The sequence below is a fragment of the Oryctolagus cuniculus genome, chromosome 21 (genome assembly GCF_051225735.1).
Source record: "Oryctolagus cuniculus isolate XC-2025 breed Fujian yellow rabbit chromosome 21, ASM5122573v1, whole genome shotgun sequence".
NCBI lineage: Eukaryota > Metazoa > Chordata > Mammalia > Lagomorpha > Leporidae > Oryctolagus > Oryctolagus cuniculus.
Window position 1 is genome coordinate 11433170 of NC_142887.1, and position 17794 is coordinate 11450963.

General features: G+C 53.6%; 1 protein-coding gene across 3 annotated transcripts; it reads right to left on the reverse strand.

Annotated features, from left to right (window-relative positions):
• Nucleotides 1-4992: 4992 nt before the first annotated feature.
• On the reverse strand, nt 4993-17758 carry LOC100349347 (calcium release-activated calcium channel protein 1). Of its 3 annotated transcripts, XM_089323088.1 has the most exons (3): nt 17239-17423; nt 16425-16531; nt 4993-5967 (listed from the first exon to the last, which is right to left on the reverse strand). In XM_089323088.1, exons 2-3 carry the CDS (start codon nt 16485-16487, stop codon nt 5362-5364), a joined length of 669 nt encoding a protein of 222 aa, XP_089179214.1. In that variant the 5' UTR covers nt 16488-16531; nt 17239-17423; the 3' UTR covers nt 4993-5361. The 3 variants fall into 3 exon arrangements, with proteins under 3 accessions (XP_089179214.1, XP_002719781.1, XP_051693755.1); XM_002719735.6 differs by lacking the exon at nt 16425-16531 and having other exon boundaries at nt 17239-17758; XM_051837795.3 differs by lacking the exon at nt 16425-16531 and having other exon boundaries at nt 17356-17733.
• Nucleotides 17759-17794: the final 36 nt, after the last annotated feature.

Consider the following 17794-nt stretch of genomic DNA (forward strand, 5'->3'; position numbering starts at 1 on the left):
GAGAGGTTTTCCATCCACTGGTTCACTCTCCTAATGGCTGCAACAGTCAGGGCTGTGCCAGGCAAAAGCCAGGAGCCACAAGCTTTATTCTGGATCTCCCACGCAGGCATTGAGGCCCAAACACTTGGGCCTCTTCCATTGCTTTCCTAAGCATATTAACAGGGAGCTGGATCAGAAGTGGAGCAGCCGGGACTTGAACAGGCGTCCATATGGGATGCCTACACTGCAGGCATAGGCTTAGCCTTTTATGCCACAGCACCAGCCCTATTACTACAATTTTAGAAAAGGAAATTGAGGTTTAGGGAGGTTCACAAGCCACCACGCTAGTCCTGGGCTTAAACCTGGGTCTGTCTGCTCTTTCAAGTACAGAAGGGTGGGGATGCGGGTGGGGTGGGGAGAGTGTGTGTGTTGTTTAGGTGTAGAACATCATTAGCTGGGAATACAATACACTGGTGTCAATGGGGAGCCCAACTGGGGTTCCTGCGATGGTGGGAGAGCAGCTTCTCACTGTTGTATTGGCAACCATGAGAATGTGTTATCTCCTGTATTCAAACTGTCAGTAAAAGTGAAATTGAAGGGACTGTGCTCTTAACTGCCAGAGTGAGTACCTGGGGTGCATGTTAGGGATTCCAGAGACAGAACCTGACCAACCTGAATCAGAATCTCCATGGGGGTTTCCCAAGCCCAGCTGTTGATGGTGGAGTGCAGGCCAGTCTGAGGAGGAGAAGCTAAGGGATGAAGAGCCCAAAGCAACTCCAGCCACATCCAGGATAGGATCTCTGCAGAAGTAAGGCTGTCTTAGGGGAATGCTGCAAAATGCAGTGTCCCGATTTTCTCTGGGGGGCAGTGGGGAGCTCCACACAGGCCCTGCCCAGCCCTCCCTGCTCCCAGACAGGGGCAGGGCCTGGTGCACAGGGTGCAGGGTGAGTGGGAGAAGCTTCAGTGAGGAGGCCCCACTGCCACGCAGCCCAGGAAACTGCTGTTCACTGTGTTGGGGGCACCGCAGGACAAGACTTGAAGGCCACACTTCCCAATCTGTGTTCCTCAAGCCTCGGGTTCTGGGAAAGCATCCGGGGAACAATGATGGGAGGGGGATAAATATTAGGCCCGTCACTGCCACACCCAACATTTTTATGTTTGGTGGCTTTAACAGTTTTCTCAGTTCTGGAGGCTGAAGTCCGAGACCAAGCTGCCGTCAGGGTTGGTTTCTGCTGAAACCTTTCCTTCTGACTTGAAGCAAGCAGCCGCCTTCGTGCTGTGGCCCCACACAGCGTTATCTGTGCCTGCAGCCCTGGTGTCTCTTCCTCTTCCCCCAGGCAGTTTTCAGTTCAGCCAGAGCTCTCGCTCTTACAAATTCACTTTATACATTTGGGTTTTTGCAACAGACAGAAACCTCAAACTCCAGGGCCTGTGGGTCCAAGCAATTCTCATACAAGTGAAGCTGGCCTGGGTGCGGAGTAAGACGGGTGGTGGCAAAGACAGGTCCTGCAACTCAACTCCTCCTCATTAGTAATTAAAAAAAAAAAAAAAAGGATTTATTTATCTGAAAGGCAAGAATTAGAGAGGGAGAGGCAGAGAGAGAGATTTTGCATCCCATAGTTCACTCTCCAAATAGTCTCAACAGCCAGGGCTAGGCCAGGGCAAAGCCAGAGCCTGGAAATCCATCCAGGTCTCTGGCACGGGAGGCAGAGACCCAAGGACTTGGGTCATCTTCTACTGCTTTCCCCGGCCTATTAGCAGGGAGCTGGATCAGAAGTGGAGCAGTGGGGACTCAAATTGGAGTTCACATGGGCTGTGGGGACTGGAAGCAGCAATGTGACCCTCTGTGCCATGGTGCCGGCCCCTGCTCACGACTGTTCTGCAAGACACTGGCCCAGATTAGATTGTGTGAGAGCATGTGCGTGAGTCAGACTTTCCAGGTTACTTATCTCACCTGGGCATCAGCCTCGCCATCTGCGAAATGGAGCTAACAAGGATGCTGAGGATTCAGAGCCAACACACAGTGCTTAGAGCAGCATCCACACATCAGGGCGGGTCCCCGATGCAGCCTCACTTACCTAATAGGCCTTCCCAAATGCCCAGCTGACTCTAAGAATGAGAAAGTGCCAGAGAAAACAAACCACGAGGGCATCTTCCAGAACCACAGGCCTGGACTCTCCAAAGACGTTAAAGTTACAAAAGAGAAAGAATGAAGAACTGTTCCAAATGAAAGGAAACCAAGATGTGACAGCTCAAGGCAGTGCTTGATCTTGGACTGGCAAAGAAATTGCTAGAAAGGACACTACTGGGACAACTGGGAAAACGAAATGACTATTATATTAGGTAACAGTATTATCAAGGTCAACTTCCTGGTGATTGATTTGTGGTTATGTAGCAGAACGCTCTTTTGGAGGAGTGGTCAGGCATAAAAAACGACAGTATGTGTAATTAAAGAACATGGCGGGGATGGCACTGGGGTGTAGCAGGTAAAGCAGCCATCTGCAGTGCCGGCATCCCATATGGGCGATGGTTCAAGTCCCGGCTGCTCCACTTCCGATCCAGCTCTCTGCTGTGGCCTGGGAAAGCAGTAGAAGATACCCCAAGTCCTTGGGCCCCTGTACCCGCATGGGAGACCCGGAAGTAGCTCCTGGCTTCGGATTGGCACAGCTCCCAGCCATGGCGGCTGTCTGGGGGAGTGAACCAGCAGATGGAAGACCTCTCTCTGTAACTCTACCCTTCAAATAATATAAATCTTAAAAAAAAATAAAAATAAACCTAACCATGGCTCTGGCTGGCACTATGGCATAGTGGGTAGAACCACTGGCTGCGGCACCAGCATCCCACATGGATGCTGGAGAGTCCTGGATGCACCACTTCTGACCCAGCTGCTGCTACTGTGCCTTGGAAAGCAGCAGGTGGCCCAAGTACCTGGGCCACAACACTCATGTGGGAGGCCCGGAAGAAGCTGGGCTTCTGGCTTTGGATTGGCCCAGCTCTACCCATGTGGCCTTTTGGGGAGTGACTATCTCTTACTCTCTATCTCTGTAACTCTGCCTTTCCAAAAAATAAATAAGCCTTAAAAAACAAAAACAAAAAATACACTGCTGCTCTTGGGCTGGTGTTGTGGTGCAGTGGTTTAAGTCACTACCTGTGATGTCAGCATCCCATGTGAGGCTCATTCCAGTCTCAGATGCGCCACTTTTTTTTATTTTTTTAATTTATTTGACAGAGAGAGAGAGAGAGAGAGAGAGAGAACTCTTCCTTCTGTCGGTTCACTCTCCAAATGGCCACTACGGCTGGTGCACCACGCTGATCCGAAGCCAGGAGCCAGGTGCTTCTCCTGGTCTCCCATTCGGGTGCATGGCCCAAGCACTTGGGCCATCCTCCACTGCCTTCCCGGGCCACAGCAGAGAGCTGGACTGGAAGAGGAGCAGCCAGGACTAGAACCCAGCGCCCATATGGGATGCTGGCGCCACAAGGCAGGTGAGCCATGGCACCAGCCAGATGCTCCACTTCTGATCCAGCTCTCTGCTATTGTGTCTGGGAAAGCAGCAGAGGATGGCCCAAGACTTTGGGCCTCTGTCACCCACGCACGCGGGAGACCCGGATGGAGTTCCTGGCTTCAGCCTGGCCCAGGCCGGGATGTTGCAGCCATTTGGGGAGTGAACCAGTGGTGAAGATCCCTCTGACACTGTCTTCCAAATAAGTCTTTAAAAAGACAAAAACACGGCCGGTACCACGGCTCACTAGGCTAATCCTCCACCTTGCGGTGCTGGCACACCGGGTTCTAGTCCCGGTCGGGGCACCGGATTCTGTCCTGGTTGCCCCTCTTCCAGGCCAGCTCTCTGCAGGGAGTGCAGTGGAGGATGGCCCAAGTGCTTGGGCCCTGCACCCCATGGGAGACCAGGATAAATATCTGGCTCCTGCCATTGGATCAGCGCGGTGCCGCAGTGCGCCGGCCGCGGTGGCCATTGGAGGGTGAACCAACGGCAAAGGAAGACTTTTCTTTCTGTCTCTCTCTCTCAATGTCCACTCTGTCAAAAAAAAAAATAAATAAATAAATAAAAATAAATAAATAAAGACAAAAACAAAAATATCCCCCCACAACACGAATCAAAAAAAAGGCACATGGCTCAGAGGGGAAAATACACACGTGTGGCCTCATCACTCACGGCTCAGTATTTGTGAATTCACTGACACACGGAGGCCGAGCAGAGCAATACTCTGCCTTATTTCAGCTCCATTACTGTACGTGTCATTTTTATGGTTTATTTAGTGTCACATTTTTCACATTTTTGTGCTTTCTGTTGGTGATTTTGCTGTTTAAAATGGTCCCCATGTGAAATACTTGAGTGCCATTTAGTACTCCTGGAGAAAACACGTGTGTGAGGTGAGTTTTGCCCCGGCTTGAATTATAGCGCTGCTGGCTGTGAGTTCAATCACAGTGAATCAACGACATAAAGATGTCTTCACACAGAAACACACCTAACACCAGGTTACGCATTAATGGACTGATGGAAACATCAAGACTAAGGGCTGCCAGGAAGCCAGTCCCATATTTCCCTTGGAGCAATGATCCGGTTTTTGCTAACCCAGAGTTTACTGTGATTGACAGACTAACAAGAAATGACTGTGCATACAAGGGTACTTCAAACCGTTTGTGGGAAAACAGAATTAAGTAAGTTTTCAGGGTGAAAATACTTGGGAATCTATGCCATTTTCCCCCCAATATGCATTTTCCATGAACTTTCTGAAGGCCCTCGTACATAGACATTTCAACATTGTTTGCACCAAAATAAACTTCTTTTACTCCCATTTTCCCATAAACTTTCTGAAGTACCTTGTCTATTTCAGTTACTATTCATGCAGCTTTACTTGCAGGTTTGAAATTTTTCAAAATAAGAATATTCGGGGAAAAAAACCCAAAACTCTGTTTAGAAGCCCCCAGAGTGGGGGCACCAGGAAAAACCATTCCAGGCAGCCCAGACCCAACAAATGGAGACTCAAGCAGGAGGCGTCCCTTGTGAGTATATTTATGTGTCCACACACGCACACGCTCGCTGCACAACAGGGAGGGAGGTCAAGACGGAAAGGACAGGAAGCATCCAGGAGGCACTGGCACGGGGGAGGAGAGGGGACAAAGAGGGCGTCTGTCCCCACCCGGGCCCCCACCACCTCCTAACCAGGAGGTGGACCTGGAGCTGTAGGAACAGGAAGTGCTTACTCTGACTTGGAGGAAAGTTTCAAAGTGCAGTAATCTCTTTTACAAAAAGCCTCTTCCCTCCGCTCTCTGCCCCTCAATGAAGCCCAGCTCCCTGCACAGGCTGTCCTTGAGGCTTTGGCAGGACAAGGTCATGGGGAAGGGCCCTGGACCACAAGGGCTTAGGCATAGTGGCTGCCGGGCGTCAGGGGGTGGTCCCCTCTGTGGTCCATCTGGTCCTGCAGGCGGGCAAACTCGGCCAGCTCACTGAGCTCCTGGAACTGTCGGTCCGTCTTGTGGCTGACCAGTGAGCGGTAAAAGTGGACGGCGAAGACGATGAAGACCAGGCCAAAGGGCACCATGATGGTGGTGGACGCGATGGCTGCCGCCTGGCCCGGGGTGATGCCGCTCTCGCTGCTGTTGTTGGAGGCCGCACCACCAGCCGGGGGCTTGCTGGTAGGGCGTGGCTGCCCCGGCTGCTTCTTGAGGGGCAAGAACTTGACCCAGCAGAGCAGCACGACCTCGGCCAGGAAAAGCAGCGTGCCGATGACGGTGGAGAAGGCCCAGGCCAGCTCGATGTGGCGATGCATGCGCTCGTGGGGCGACTCCTTGACGGAGTTGAGGTTGTGGACGTTGCTCACGGCCTCGATGTTGGGCAGGATACAGGTGCTGATCATGAGTGCAAACAGGTGCACGGCCACCAGCACCGTGGTGCAGGCGCTGAAGGCGATGAGCAGCCCCGGTGGGTAGTCGTGCTCAGCGTCCAGCTGCACCTCCACCATGGCCACCTGGGAGAGGGGACAGGCAGGATGAGTGTCAGGACGGTCCCAGCTCACAGAGCCGCCCAGAAAGGGCTCTCTTTTCCCCAGTTCTGGGGCCCCGGGCCAATCATCCGGCCTCTCTGAGCCTCAGTTCACACAGGTGCATGATGGGATAATAAGGGTCACCCTCGTGGGGCTGGGAAGTGGGAGAAAAAGCCGACGAACAGAGCAGGCTTGGAGCCAAGGGCACCTGACTAGAATCCTAGCTCTGCCCCTCAGGAGCTGTGTGTCCTTGGGAAAGGTACCTCACCTCTCTCAGCCTCAATATTCTTATAAATAGGGATACACTAACTCACTGAATTATTTTAACAATGAAATAAGCATTCCTGGTATACAGTAACCACCTCCCAAATGGTAATGTTTGCCACTATAAATGGTTAAAATGGTAAATTAAATACATTGAGAAAACAAAACAAAGCAAGAGCAGCCACCAAACACCTGCCGGCTCCTCCTTCACTCAAGCAGAGACTTCTTCCTGTCCTGCACTGGAACAAGGAGCGAGGGAGGGGCTGGACAGGTGAAGGCCCAGGTCATGCCTGGGCCCCTTCTGAGAACACCATGCACAGACCAACAAGGAACCCGAGGAGGCTTCCCAGAAGAGCTGGGCTCAGCCCTGGTGTGGGCAGGGTGGCCAACAGCCCCAGGCTGTCTCCTCTCTAGCCCCGAGACTGATGCACTGGCTGCTCCCCAGTTCCTGGAAACCTGCAACTCAGGGGTCACCAGGGGCATGCTCTGGGTCTGCCACCCGCTTTTCTCCCCTGGGCCTTGCGAATCACCCCCATGCAAAGGAGCAAGCTCATCAGATCTGGGCCGGGAACAGCGGGCAGCGGGCAAGCTGCCAGGGTCTGCCCGCATGGGCTGGGGGGCAGCACAGGAGGCACCAATGTCAACAATATCACCAAGGATAGTGACTCTTTATAAGGTGACCGCAGACTGGATGGCTAATGCCAAAGCTGTCCATCAGTCTCACACCCCTCCTACCAGGTAGGGAACTTCCCGAGAAGGAGGTGAGCTCCTTCCTTCCCCACCCCCAGCTCCCCTTCCACCAGGCTGCCGGCTTCAAACGATGACTAACTCTGCCCTGTATCAGGCTGTGTAACTCTGGCAGGTTCATCTTTCCGTGCCTCACTCGCCACATCTGTAAAATGGAAATAACAGCACATGCTCGGAGGATGGCTGTGAGGACTAAATACGCTAATGCACATAAAATACTTAGTGCCCGGCACATGGCAAGCCCTCAGTACAAACAAGCTTCCTTGTTATTCAGTTTAGAAACCTCATCTTCATGAAATCCTCCTGGGCGGTGGCAGAGAACCAGGGCCAAACTGGCAGACGTGTGTTCTGGCTTGGGAACCACCCCAGGCTTCACGGAGTGCCTTTGGCCAAGACCTCGCCTCTCTCTGTGAAGAGGGGAAGTGGCGAGATCAAGGTCACAGTCTGGTACTGACTTAGGGTCAAATACCTTTGAGAATCTGCTGCAAACAGCAGACACTCTCCTCACACAAGGACATCCAGGCATATGCATTCTCAGGACTCTTCAGGCCATTCCAATGGGATTCACAGAATTTTGCCTAAAAATTCCCACAGCAGACGAGATTATTGTTCTTCTCAGCCCTGGAGTTTACAAAACAGCTCAAGCTCATACAAATTTGGGGCAGTGCCATGAGGGTTTCAACAACATCACTGGTGGCTGAAGGCCAGCCTGAGGAACTCCTAGTACATACGGGTGAGGGGCAGCGGCAGGGTGCAGGCCACCAGGGCACTGCAGGTCAAGGGCCACAGCCCAGGGCTCCCTGGTCTCTGCCCCCATGCCTGCTGCCCCACAGCCAATGCCTCCCGTCTCCTCCCCACACCTGGCACTTCCTCTTCCTGTTTTGACCTGCTGCCCCGGAACCTGAAATCTGAGAAAGGAGAGGCCATGCTCGGCTATCCAGTTCACAGGCTAGTTCTCTAATCTCAGGAAATGGCCGGCCCTGTTGGGTGGGTGAGGCCCTGAGCTGGGTGCTAGGGGTGTACGTGGGAGGGAGCTGAACACAAGTAACAACACCCCAGGCCCCTATCTGAAGCCTTCCCTGCATCCCAACCAGCCCTGGGTGGCTTATTTTGGAAACCAAATCCCCAACCACACAGCTGGGTGTGACCTGGCTCCACCACCTACAAAGCTGGTGACCTGGGACAAGAAGTTCAACCTCTCTGTGCCTCCATTTCTGCATCTATGCACCAGGGGCCTACTTCTTAGGGTTGTTGTGAAGTTCTAACAGGTTAATGTATATGAAGCCTTAGAACCAGACCTGCATGCAAGAACTGCAAAGTGTCAACAGTCGGCAGTAGTATCGGTCTCCTTCCTTTACAAACCAGCAGTCCAAGGCCCAGACGGGGGTGTCGGCTGCCCCATGGGGGGTGCGGGATTCAAACGCAAGGGCTCTAAGCCAGGAGGGTCACAGAGCACTTCCCCTCACAAGGTCATGGAGAGACTAAACGAGGATTTCACGGGTCAATTTTTTGCATAAGGCTGGCCACGGGAAGAGGCCTCATAAATCTTAGTTAAAAAACACAGAGCTTGAAATGGAAGAGAAAAATAGCCCCTGGGCGCCCTTAGCTCAGGCTGGAAGGGGCTGACCCCACAAACCATGTTCCAACACACACCGCCCGGGCCTCATCTGCCCTGGCTCCAAACCCCGACAAGAGGAATGTGTACCCAAACCGCACCTGGGCAGCTGACCACCTCTGCAGGACAGAGCCCATCCTGTGGCACACCATTTGTCACACCCACAAGCTCTGGGGTCAGAAAACGCAGCTGTTGAAACACACCCGTCCTGGGGACATCGAAGTTGCCCAGCCCTCCCCGAGGGCCCGGGGTGGGGCGCTGCCAGGCCAGAGGAAGAGGAAAGGGCCTGCCGCCACTCCAGAGAAAGCCCCCATCGCCCTTTCTGGATCCAAATGTTCCTGTAACTTCAGCTGCACAGGCTGGCTCATGTGCCACATTTGGGACCAAGTTCAAGGCCACCGGGCAGCGTAAAAAACTGATTCAGAATGAAAGGGAACGGTCGGCACAAATCACGGATCCCGATAAAAACTGTTCAGAGGCACAAAAGCCACGGCCTTTTCCAGAAGGCTTCCCACTTGGGAAACGTCCCTATGGGTGGGGAGAGGAGAGTCAGGGGGGGCCTCGCAGAAACTGGCAGCTGCCTCCCAGGGCCCAGCAGAGTCCCAGAGAGATCAGACCAGATCAGATTGCACGCAGCTTCGCAAGGTAAATATAGCCCCAGAGCTGGGCCCGTTAACCCAAAATAAACAGCTCCCAGCCGGCCAGCCACAGGCCCATTTGAACCTGGCCACAGGGGTCCTACAGGAATGGGAAGGGTGAGTGACAGGGAGCCACACACTGGTCCATGGACTCCCATGGGGATGACAAAACTCAAGCAAGAGCTGAGAAGCAGATGACGGATCCTATGGAGGACAGGGCCTAGCTGACTCTGCCAAGCATTGCCCACCCTGCCTGAACGCCAACCACCAATCCTCATCCCTGCCAGGCTCCATGGAGACCTGGGCACCTGGCATCTCGGAGGCCAGGCCCTTTGGAAGCAGCTCTCCCACGTCAGGCCTGACCCCAGCGTCCACAACTGGTAGACACAACTTTGCCTTCTCCATCCCCTAGGTCTACTCTCGGTCATCCTTTTCGGAGAGTCAGTAGCTGCAGCCTGGAACTCAAGTGCCTTGGAGCTGCAGTCACCGAGTGTCACCAGAGCTGTCTAAACCTGCTGGCTCCGCGTCAAGCACAAAGCATCTGTTTAGAGAGGGCCAAGGCCCAGTCCAGCAGTTTACAAACTCTTCCGACCACCACAGCCCAGTACTCAGATGTTTCTATAAATAGACACACACGCCTTTCTAACAGGAACAAAAGTTTCACCACACAATACTTACCCTTAAAGCATACCCAAACAGCCTACTCTTACCAGACACAATACATGCTGGGATTTTTCTCTTATTTCATAAAAATAAAAAAAGATGCCGGCTACAACTCACTCAATTTATGCAACGGCCACTGACAGCCTGAAGCTGCAGGTGGGGGAAGGGAGAGCCAGGCCCAGACTTTCTCTTCGTCCGGCTAATCCTGCCTCCTTCAGGCTGCATCTTCTGAGTCACCAGGGTCCCCTGGCCTCCAAGGACAGGACTGGAGCCATTCACTCAATCATGGAAAAGTCTCAGGGCACTCCCTATAGGCTGGCAGAGGCGGCTTCCCTGGACGAGCGCCTTCAAGGCCTGCTCACCCGTCTTGTCCCAGCCCCACACGCTCTGAACAAAGAATCACCCCTTGCTCCTTCTGTTTCTCCAGTACCAAGCACAGGACCTCAGGAAGAGGTGGAGGAAGGCAGGTGAGGCTGGGAACTTTGTGCGCTTCTGTACAAGGTCTCCAAAGCGGGGAACAGTTTGGGTCATCCCTTGAGACTCTGAAGAACATATGAGACTCCCTAATCCTATTCATTGATTAGTTCATTCTTTCAATTTTTAAATTTTTGTATTTAACTACATGATAGTTATTGTTAAGATTTTATTTGAAAGGCACAGAGAGACAGAGAAAGAGAGCTTCCATCGGCTGGTTCACTCCCCAGATGTCCCTAATAGCTGGGACAAGGCAAGGAGCCTAGAACTTTATCCAAGACTCCCAGAAGGGTAGTAGCAATCCAGCATTAGGCCACGATATGCTAATTCTCAATATGCATTAGCAGGAAGCTGGAATGGAAGCAGAGTGGCCGGAACTTGAACCAGGCACTCTGATGTGGGATATGGGGGTCCCAAGTGGTGGCTTAGCCCACTGTACCACAACACTCACCCATGTTTCATTGGATTGCATATATAATTTACACACACACACAAATAGTGAGGCTAGTGCTAAATTAAAAAAAAAAACTTATTTATTTCATTAATTTATTTGAAAGGCAGAGAGACAGCACTCATCTAACTGGATCATTCCCTAGATGCCTGCAAAGGCCAGGGCTGGGCCAACCCTGAAGCCAAGAGCCTGGAAATCAATCACGTCCCCTACATGGGCAAAAAGGACCCAATCAATCATTTGAGCTATCACTGCTGCCTCTCAAGGTGTGCCAGTAGCAGGAAGGTAGAATCAGGAGCCAGAATCTGGGACCAAATCCAGACACTCCAACATGGGATGCAAGTGTCCTAACTAGAGTTTTAATTGCTAAGATAAATGCCCATCATCAAAACTTTTTGACAGAGGTATAGGCTCAAAAATGTAGAGACTATAGCTTGGTGCATGGGTCAGCAAACTGTAGCTGATGGATTATAGCTCTTGTAAATAAAGTTTTATTGGCACACAGCCATGCCCATCATTTACAGATGGTCAGTGGCTGCTTTTCGGCCAAAGTGCCTGAGCTGAGTAGTTATCACTGAGACCACGGGTTCTTTGCAGGAAAAGCTGGCTCATTCCTGGGATAGACCAATGTTCCCCAGAGGGAACTATTAAATAACAGTCCAGAAGATTCTCCTCTGAAGGAGAGTCTCAGAGGTCCCTTTTATGGTGCATATAAAGAACATTTATGGGGTGGTTACTAGGGGCACAGCAAGTTAAGCCACAGCTTGGGACACCGGTATCCCGTGCTGGAGTGCCTAGGATTGAGTCCCATGTCTACTTCCCATCCAGACTCCTGCTAATGCATACCTTGGGAGGCAGATGACGGCTCAGGTACTGTGTCACCCATTGTGGGAGACTCGTATGGAGTTTCTGGCACCTGGCTTCAGCCTGGACCAGCCCTGAGTGTTGTAGGCATTTGGGGAGTAAGCCAGCAGATGGAAGATCTTCCCCCACCCCTCCTCTTAGGATGCCTTTCCAAAAAAAAAAAAAAAAAGAAGAAGAAGAAGAAGAAATTTAAATAAAGGACCTTGAGAAGCCCATCAGAGAGAAGCCTGCTGCTTATGTGTAAGCAGTTTTACTTCCTGAGGGAACTGTGCCCTCAGCTCCACCTTGCACGGGTCACTGTGGTGCCACGTTAGGAAAACTACTCAGGGTTCTCTAACAGTCAGAAGCCTGACAGTCAGCAGGGCTCAGCACGGTTCCGGAGATACCCTGCAGACACCCCTGAAATTTAACAAAAGCCCTCTCTGCCTGGCAGGGAGCACCCTCTCCTTGGGGACTTCAGCAAAATTCCATGTAGCACAGCCCAGCAAGCAAATCTAGCACAAGAATCAGTCACGCATCTGGAAGACTTCAAAGGTTCTTCTATCAAGCAGCTAAGGGGGGCAGGGGGTGGTAGCCAGAGGGTGGTAGAGAGGAAAAGGCCCAAAGTCAGACACACCAGGGCCTGCATTCTACCAGCTGGGTGATCGTAATCGCTAGAAACCACCAGGAAGTCTTTTCCTATCAGCAGTACAGACTCTTAAGCGTTGTTGTGAAGACCAAATAAAAATAAAAGGAAAGGGCTCTGGCCCATGCCTGGCACAAAAGAGGTTCAGTAAGCAGTAACCGCCAGCATCATTAATATCGAATTTGTAAGGCTGGCGCTGTGGCGTAGTAGGCTAAGCCTCCGCCTGTGGCGCCAGTATCCCACATGGCCGCTGGTTCGTGTCCTGGCTTCTCTTCTGATCCAGCTCCCTGCTATGGCCTTGGAAAGCAGTACAAGACGGCCCAAGTGCTTGGGCCTCTGCACCCACATGGGAGACCTGGAAAAAGCTCCTGGCTTCAGATTGGCCAAGCTATGGCTGTTGTGGCCATTTGGGGAGTGAACTAGCAGATGTAGGACCTTTCTCTGTGTCTGTAACTCTACCTCTCAAATAAATAAATGAAATGTTAAAAAAAAATTGGTCACCTAACCCTCTTATCTACAACTTTTTAAATTTTTTTTAAACATTTATTTATTTGAGAGGCAGAGTTATACGGAGAGAAGGAGAGACACAGAAAAAGGTCTTCTATCCACTGGTTCACTTCCCAAATGGCCACAATGGCTGGAACTGGGCTGAGACAAAGCCAGGAGCCAAGAGCTTCCTCTGGTTTCCTGTGTGGGTGCAGGGGTCCATGTACATAGGCCATTTTCTACTGTTTTCTCAGGCCATAGCAGAGAACTGGATTGGAAGTAGAGCAGCCGAGACTCGAACAGGCGCCCATTTGAGATGCCAGTGCTGCAGATGGTGGCTTAACCTGCCGCATCAGAGCACTGGCCCCTCTATCTACTACCTTTAGGGCAGGTATTCAATGTAGTGGCTAAGATACCACCTGGACACCCACATCCCATACTGCAGTGCCTGGGCTGGAGTCCTGCCTCTGCTTCTGATTTCGGCTCCCTGCTAACGAGCACCCTGGGAGGCAGCAGGTGATGGCTCAAGCACTTCAGTCCTTGCCATGCACAGGGGAGACCTGGATTGAGTTCCTGGCTCCTGGCTTTGGCCCGGCCCAGTCCCAGCTGTTGTGGGCATTTGGGAAGTGAACCAGTGAATGGGAGTTCCTGGTCTTTGTCTTTCTGCCTTTTAAAATAAACAAAATAAATAAAATCTCTGAGGGCTCCCCACTGACTATACAAAAATTCAAACTTCCTAAATGACCGATCAAGGGCCTCCATCATTTTGCCTGACGAGGTTCACCCCATCACTTCCTGCACACCCACAACCCCAGCCACACCAGCCCTACTGCCATTCCCAGGACCCTCTAACTTTTCAGCTCTGTAACTGTTCCTGCCATTTCCATTGACAGGTGGGCTCTTCCACAAATCCTACCGCCATCACCCTCAAGGCTCAGCTGGAATTACATTCTCACCCAGTTAACACTGACAAGGCAGCCCTAGACCACAGGAACAAGGGCGAGTGAGTTTCCTGGATATCTGGACCACATGCTTTGCAAATGCCAACTCAACGAAACCTCACACCAGTGAGGTTCCTACTACTGTGACCCATTTTATAGGCGGGGAAACTGAGGCCCAGAATGATCAAGTTACTTCCCCAAGGTCTCCCAGTTGTTAAGAGGTAGAGCTGGGATATGAGCCCAAGTTGTCTAGCTTAAGCCCTGCTTCTACTTTGCTCTACTGTACCTGAGCCTCTCACCCCTCTCTGACGCTTCCCTTCCCATGTGTCCCAGGGCTCTGCAGCTGCCCAGCAGGTGACCTCGCGCAAGTCCTTCTGGGATGACCACCAACCCTCACCAGGCTGTAGGAAGACCACTCAGATGGTACGTCCAATGCCCTTAGCAGCTAGGAGCCAGGGCAGGACCCGACCCCAACCAGCATCAGTGACTGACGACTGCTCAGCCGCCAGAGTGAGAGTAAGTTCCTGCTCCCCTCTGCATTCCCTGAACTCTGAACACGTCCAAGAGGCTAGCCAAGGTTTTATGATCGGAGCACTTCCTTCCAACTGATTTTCACAGAAATGCCAATCAACTCTGAACCTGCTCTGGACCCTGGGAACCAAAGGGTGCTGGCCGGCAGAGAACTTGAGGAGGCAGATAATCCAAAAATAATTGAGCCCAGGTCGTGGAAAGCATTTTGTTTACAACAGCAGGCTGACCTTCCCAATTATCTTCTGCTTAGGCTAACGTTACACACTGCGCTCCCCATGTGTGCTCCCCACAAGGCGTGGGGTCAGGCTGAGGTACACTGAGGCACAGAGGGCCTGAAGCAGAGCCCACAAGGGTACTGTAGGATGTTGACCGTATGCTATACCTAGGGCCCTCATTTTGTGGAGCTAGCTAGAGTCTGGCTGCTGACCCAAGCTGAGGCCCTGCTGTTTCCAGAGAGTCTGGCCAAGGTGTACATCACCGGATCCTGAAATTTCCTCAACATTTCAGGCCCAGTCCGGCGTCACAATGAATCTTCATGCAAGTCCAGGGCAGAATAGGATTTTTGTCACCTTTACACATGTGAGAAATTCACTTTAAAGAGACAAAGCCACGTGCCAGAGGTCCCCTGGCCTATTCCCAGCGCCTCACAGGCACCTGGCTAGGCCCTTCCACGTACAAAGCAGGAATCTCTCCATCCCCTCCAAGGCTTTTGCAGACCCTGCCTCTACCTGGAGATCAGTCATGGCTCCTCATTTCCCAGGTCTCCAGGAAGGAAGCCCTCTGGGGGCAGGAAAGTGGCTATGCTGACTCATGGGGAAGGGATAGGAATCCGGGAAACGTGTCCCTCTGTTACCACGGCTTCAGGACTGCCTGACATCCACTCCTCTCCGCCTCTCACTCAAGCAAGTGTCTGTGGTAGAGGCGAGGCACGGCGGGACCTGTCCTGCTGCCCTCCTACCCTGCACCAGTCCTGTCTCCTGCAGATCTGCAGTTTTGCAGGAGTCACTTCTGTAACCACTGACTCAGGATGGAGGCTGTCATGAGGCCCAGCCCCTCCCTACCTGCAGAACTTGGGGGACTCTACCTGGAGAGGTGGAAAGCTTGAACCAGGGGAAATAAAGGTCCCCCAAGAGACAGTCTGAGTGCGCCACGGCTCACCCAGGGCGACTGCCCGCCCCAGCCTCTTGACTTCCGCGCCCTGTTTTTAGCTAGAGGAAGAAGGAGGTGACATCTGACTACAAGGCCTGCCTTCTGCAGGAGGAAGAGAGCACTTGAGAGGGCAGCAAAGTGTCATGCGTGTGATCCTCACATCTTCTGGGGCGAGCAGGGGCCTGGGACAGCTAAGAATCCATGACTTTAAGAAAAAAGTAACAGACACCGACCACCTGAGACACAGAGCAGAGCAGGGAAAAAGCTGACAACTCCACGGCTCCCTTGTCCCAAACAGTCAAACTCTCTTTGATTTAAGGGAAAACTTTTTGCTCTATTTTTCCTTCTCTAGGCCTAGTCCTGGGGGGACCCACCATACACCCTAAGCAGCCCAAGTCCCCGAGTGAGTTCTAGTACCAGCAGATGCAGGTTCAAATCCCACCGTATCAGCCTAGCTGTGTGGCCTAGGGAAAGTTCAAAGACAAAACCACCTCACAGGGCTGTTGAGGAGTGAGCCTAGCCCTCAGGGAATCGACACAGAGCCTGGCACAGGGTGAGTGTTTGAAAAATGGCGCAGTCCTTAGGGGCTCTTCAGGCACAAGGCAGAGACTGGGGTCTTTGGACGTGGGGCTAGGGTAACAGGATTCCATCACACTGGCCCAAACTAAAACCCAGGTGTGGGCCCCTTACACACATCTGATCTCTCAGGGGCTTCTTCAATTCCATTCTTGAAGTCAGAGAAGCTCTGAGCAGCAGCCTTCATGTATCATTTCAGAAATCAAGGCCCAGCAAGGGACAGATCTGCCTGAGGTCACGCAGGCAGCCAGCAGCAGAGCGTGGAGAGCTAGAGCTCTCCTCAGGACACCCTGGGCCTCTAACACCTTCAGGCTCCACTTGTTTGTAGAACACAGGGAGAGACCCAGACACACTCCTTTCCCAAGAAAACACCCTCGGTGCAGCCACTCCCTTCCTCAAGGCCAAGGGCTTAGCTCACCGAAGGGGAGGCTGGAATGCTCTGGGCTAGATATCTTGGGGGGTGGGGACGGCCCCCATTCATGGAGGCTGATGTCACTGATAATGATGAGGTGGTTGTGCCATGCCCTGTGGGAGAGAAACACCAAGAGGCCAGCTAGGCCCGGAGAAACTTCTCAGTCCAACCTGCAGCCTCACTCACCCACCCCCCCGCCACAGCCCAAGACTCAGGACAGGCCTGTCCCCTACATCAAGAGCCCATTCAAGGGGAACATGTCCCACCCTCCTCCCCCACACTCAGTGACTCAGTGGCAAGTTTCTGGAGAAGAAAATCAGGTAGGTGGGTGGGAGTGGTTGTCAAACCCCCAGGCTGAGGTTCCCTCGGAAAATGCAGCCCAAAAGGGGAGTCAGGAAATCCCCTCAGCTACCTGGGGGAAAAAAAAAATCTGGTGTGGGTGCACCACAGCTCCGGGGTCTCTGTTCCCCAGCCCACCTCCTGACACCTGTTCCCGGATGCGCCAGCCGGTCTTGGGTCCTGCCTTCTGCCCTCTCACAGACTTGACCGTGGGGGTGCATCATTCTCGCCCTGTTTCCCTCCCCCGGTGCATCAAGCCTGCCCCTGAAGCCCCTAGCCTGGACACCTGCTTGGCTCGCCACTGCGCCCCGCCGGGCGGCCCTCGTCGCCCACCTCTCCTCAGTACAGCACCTCCGGCCCCCCTCCAGCGTCCAGGACAGCTTCTCCCAGCCCTTCCCCTCACCCCCGGCCCGCCCCGCCTGCTCCTCAGCGAGCGGCCGGGACAGGAGAGAGGGGGCAGGGCAGGACGGCCCGAGCTCACCATGGCGAAGCCGGACAGCAGAGCCGAGGTCCGGCTGGAGGCTTTGAGCTTGGCGCGGCTCAAGTAGAGCTTGCGCCAGGACAGCGCCTGCATCGAGTGCTCGTTGAGGCTCATCACCTTGGAGTAACTCTGGCCGATCCAGTCCGGGTAGCTGACGGCGGGCGGCGGCGCCGGCGGCGGGGACCCCGGGGGCTCCCCGTCCCCGCTGCGGCGGCTCCGGCGGCTGCCGCTGGTGGTGCTGCCGCCGCTGAGGGGAAGCTCGGGACTGTGGCTGCTCGGGGGCGGGGCGGGCTCCGGATGCATGGAGCACGCTGCAAAGGCGCGGGCCGGCCCGGGAGCCTGCGACGGCAGCGGCCCCCGCCCCCGCCGCGCCTCCGCCTGCCCCCCACCAGGGCCCGGCCGCGCCCGGCCAGCAGTCCCGGGACGAAGAGGAAGTCGAGGACGCCGCGGCAGCCCCAGCCAGCGAACCGGCCGCGCCGCTCGCAGAAGCCCCCAGGCGGCGCGCGGGCCGGCGTCCGGCCCGCCCACCGGGACCCTCGGCGCGCGCTGCGATTGG

Bases quoted from the DNA above. Each gene is read 5' to 3' on its own strand.
- LOC100349347 (XM_002719735.6), bottom strand. From the start codon at position 17,541: ATGCATCCGGAGCCCGCCCCGCCCCCGAGCAGCCACAGTCCCGAGCTT. The intron at 5,968-17,238 runs GTGAGCTCGGGC...CCCCTCTCCCAG, and splicing joins TGCTGTCCGGCTTCGCCATG to GTGGCCATGGTGGAGGTGCA.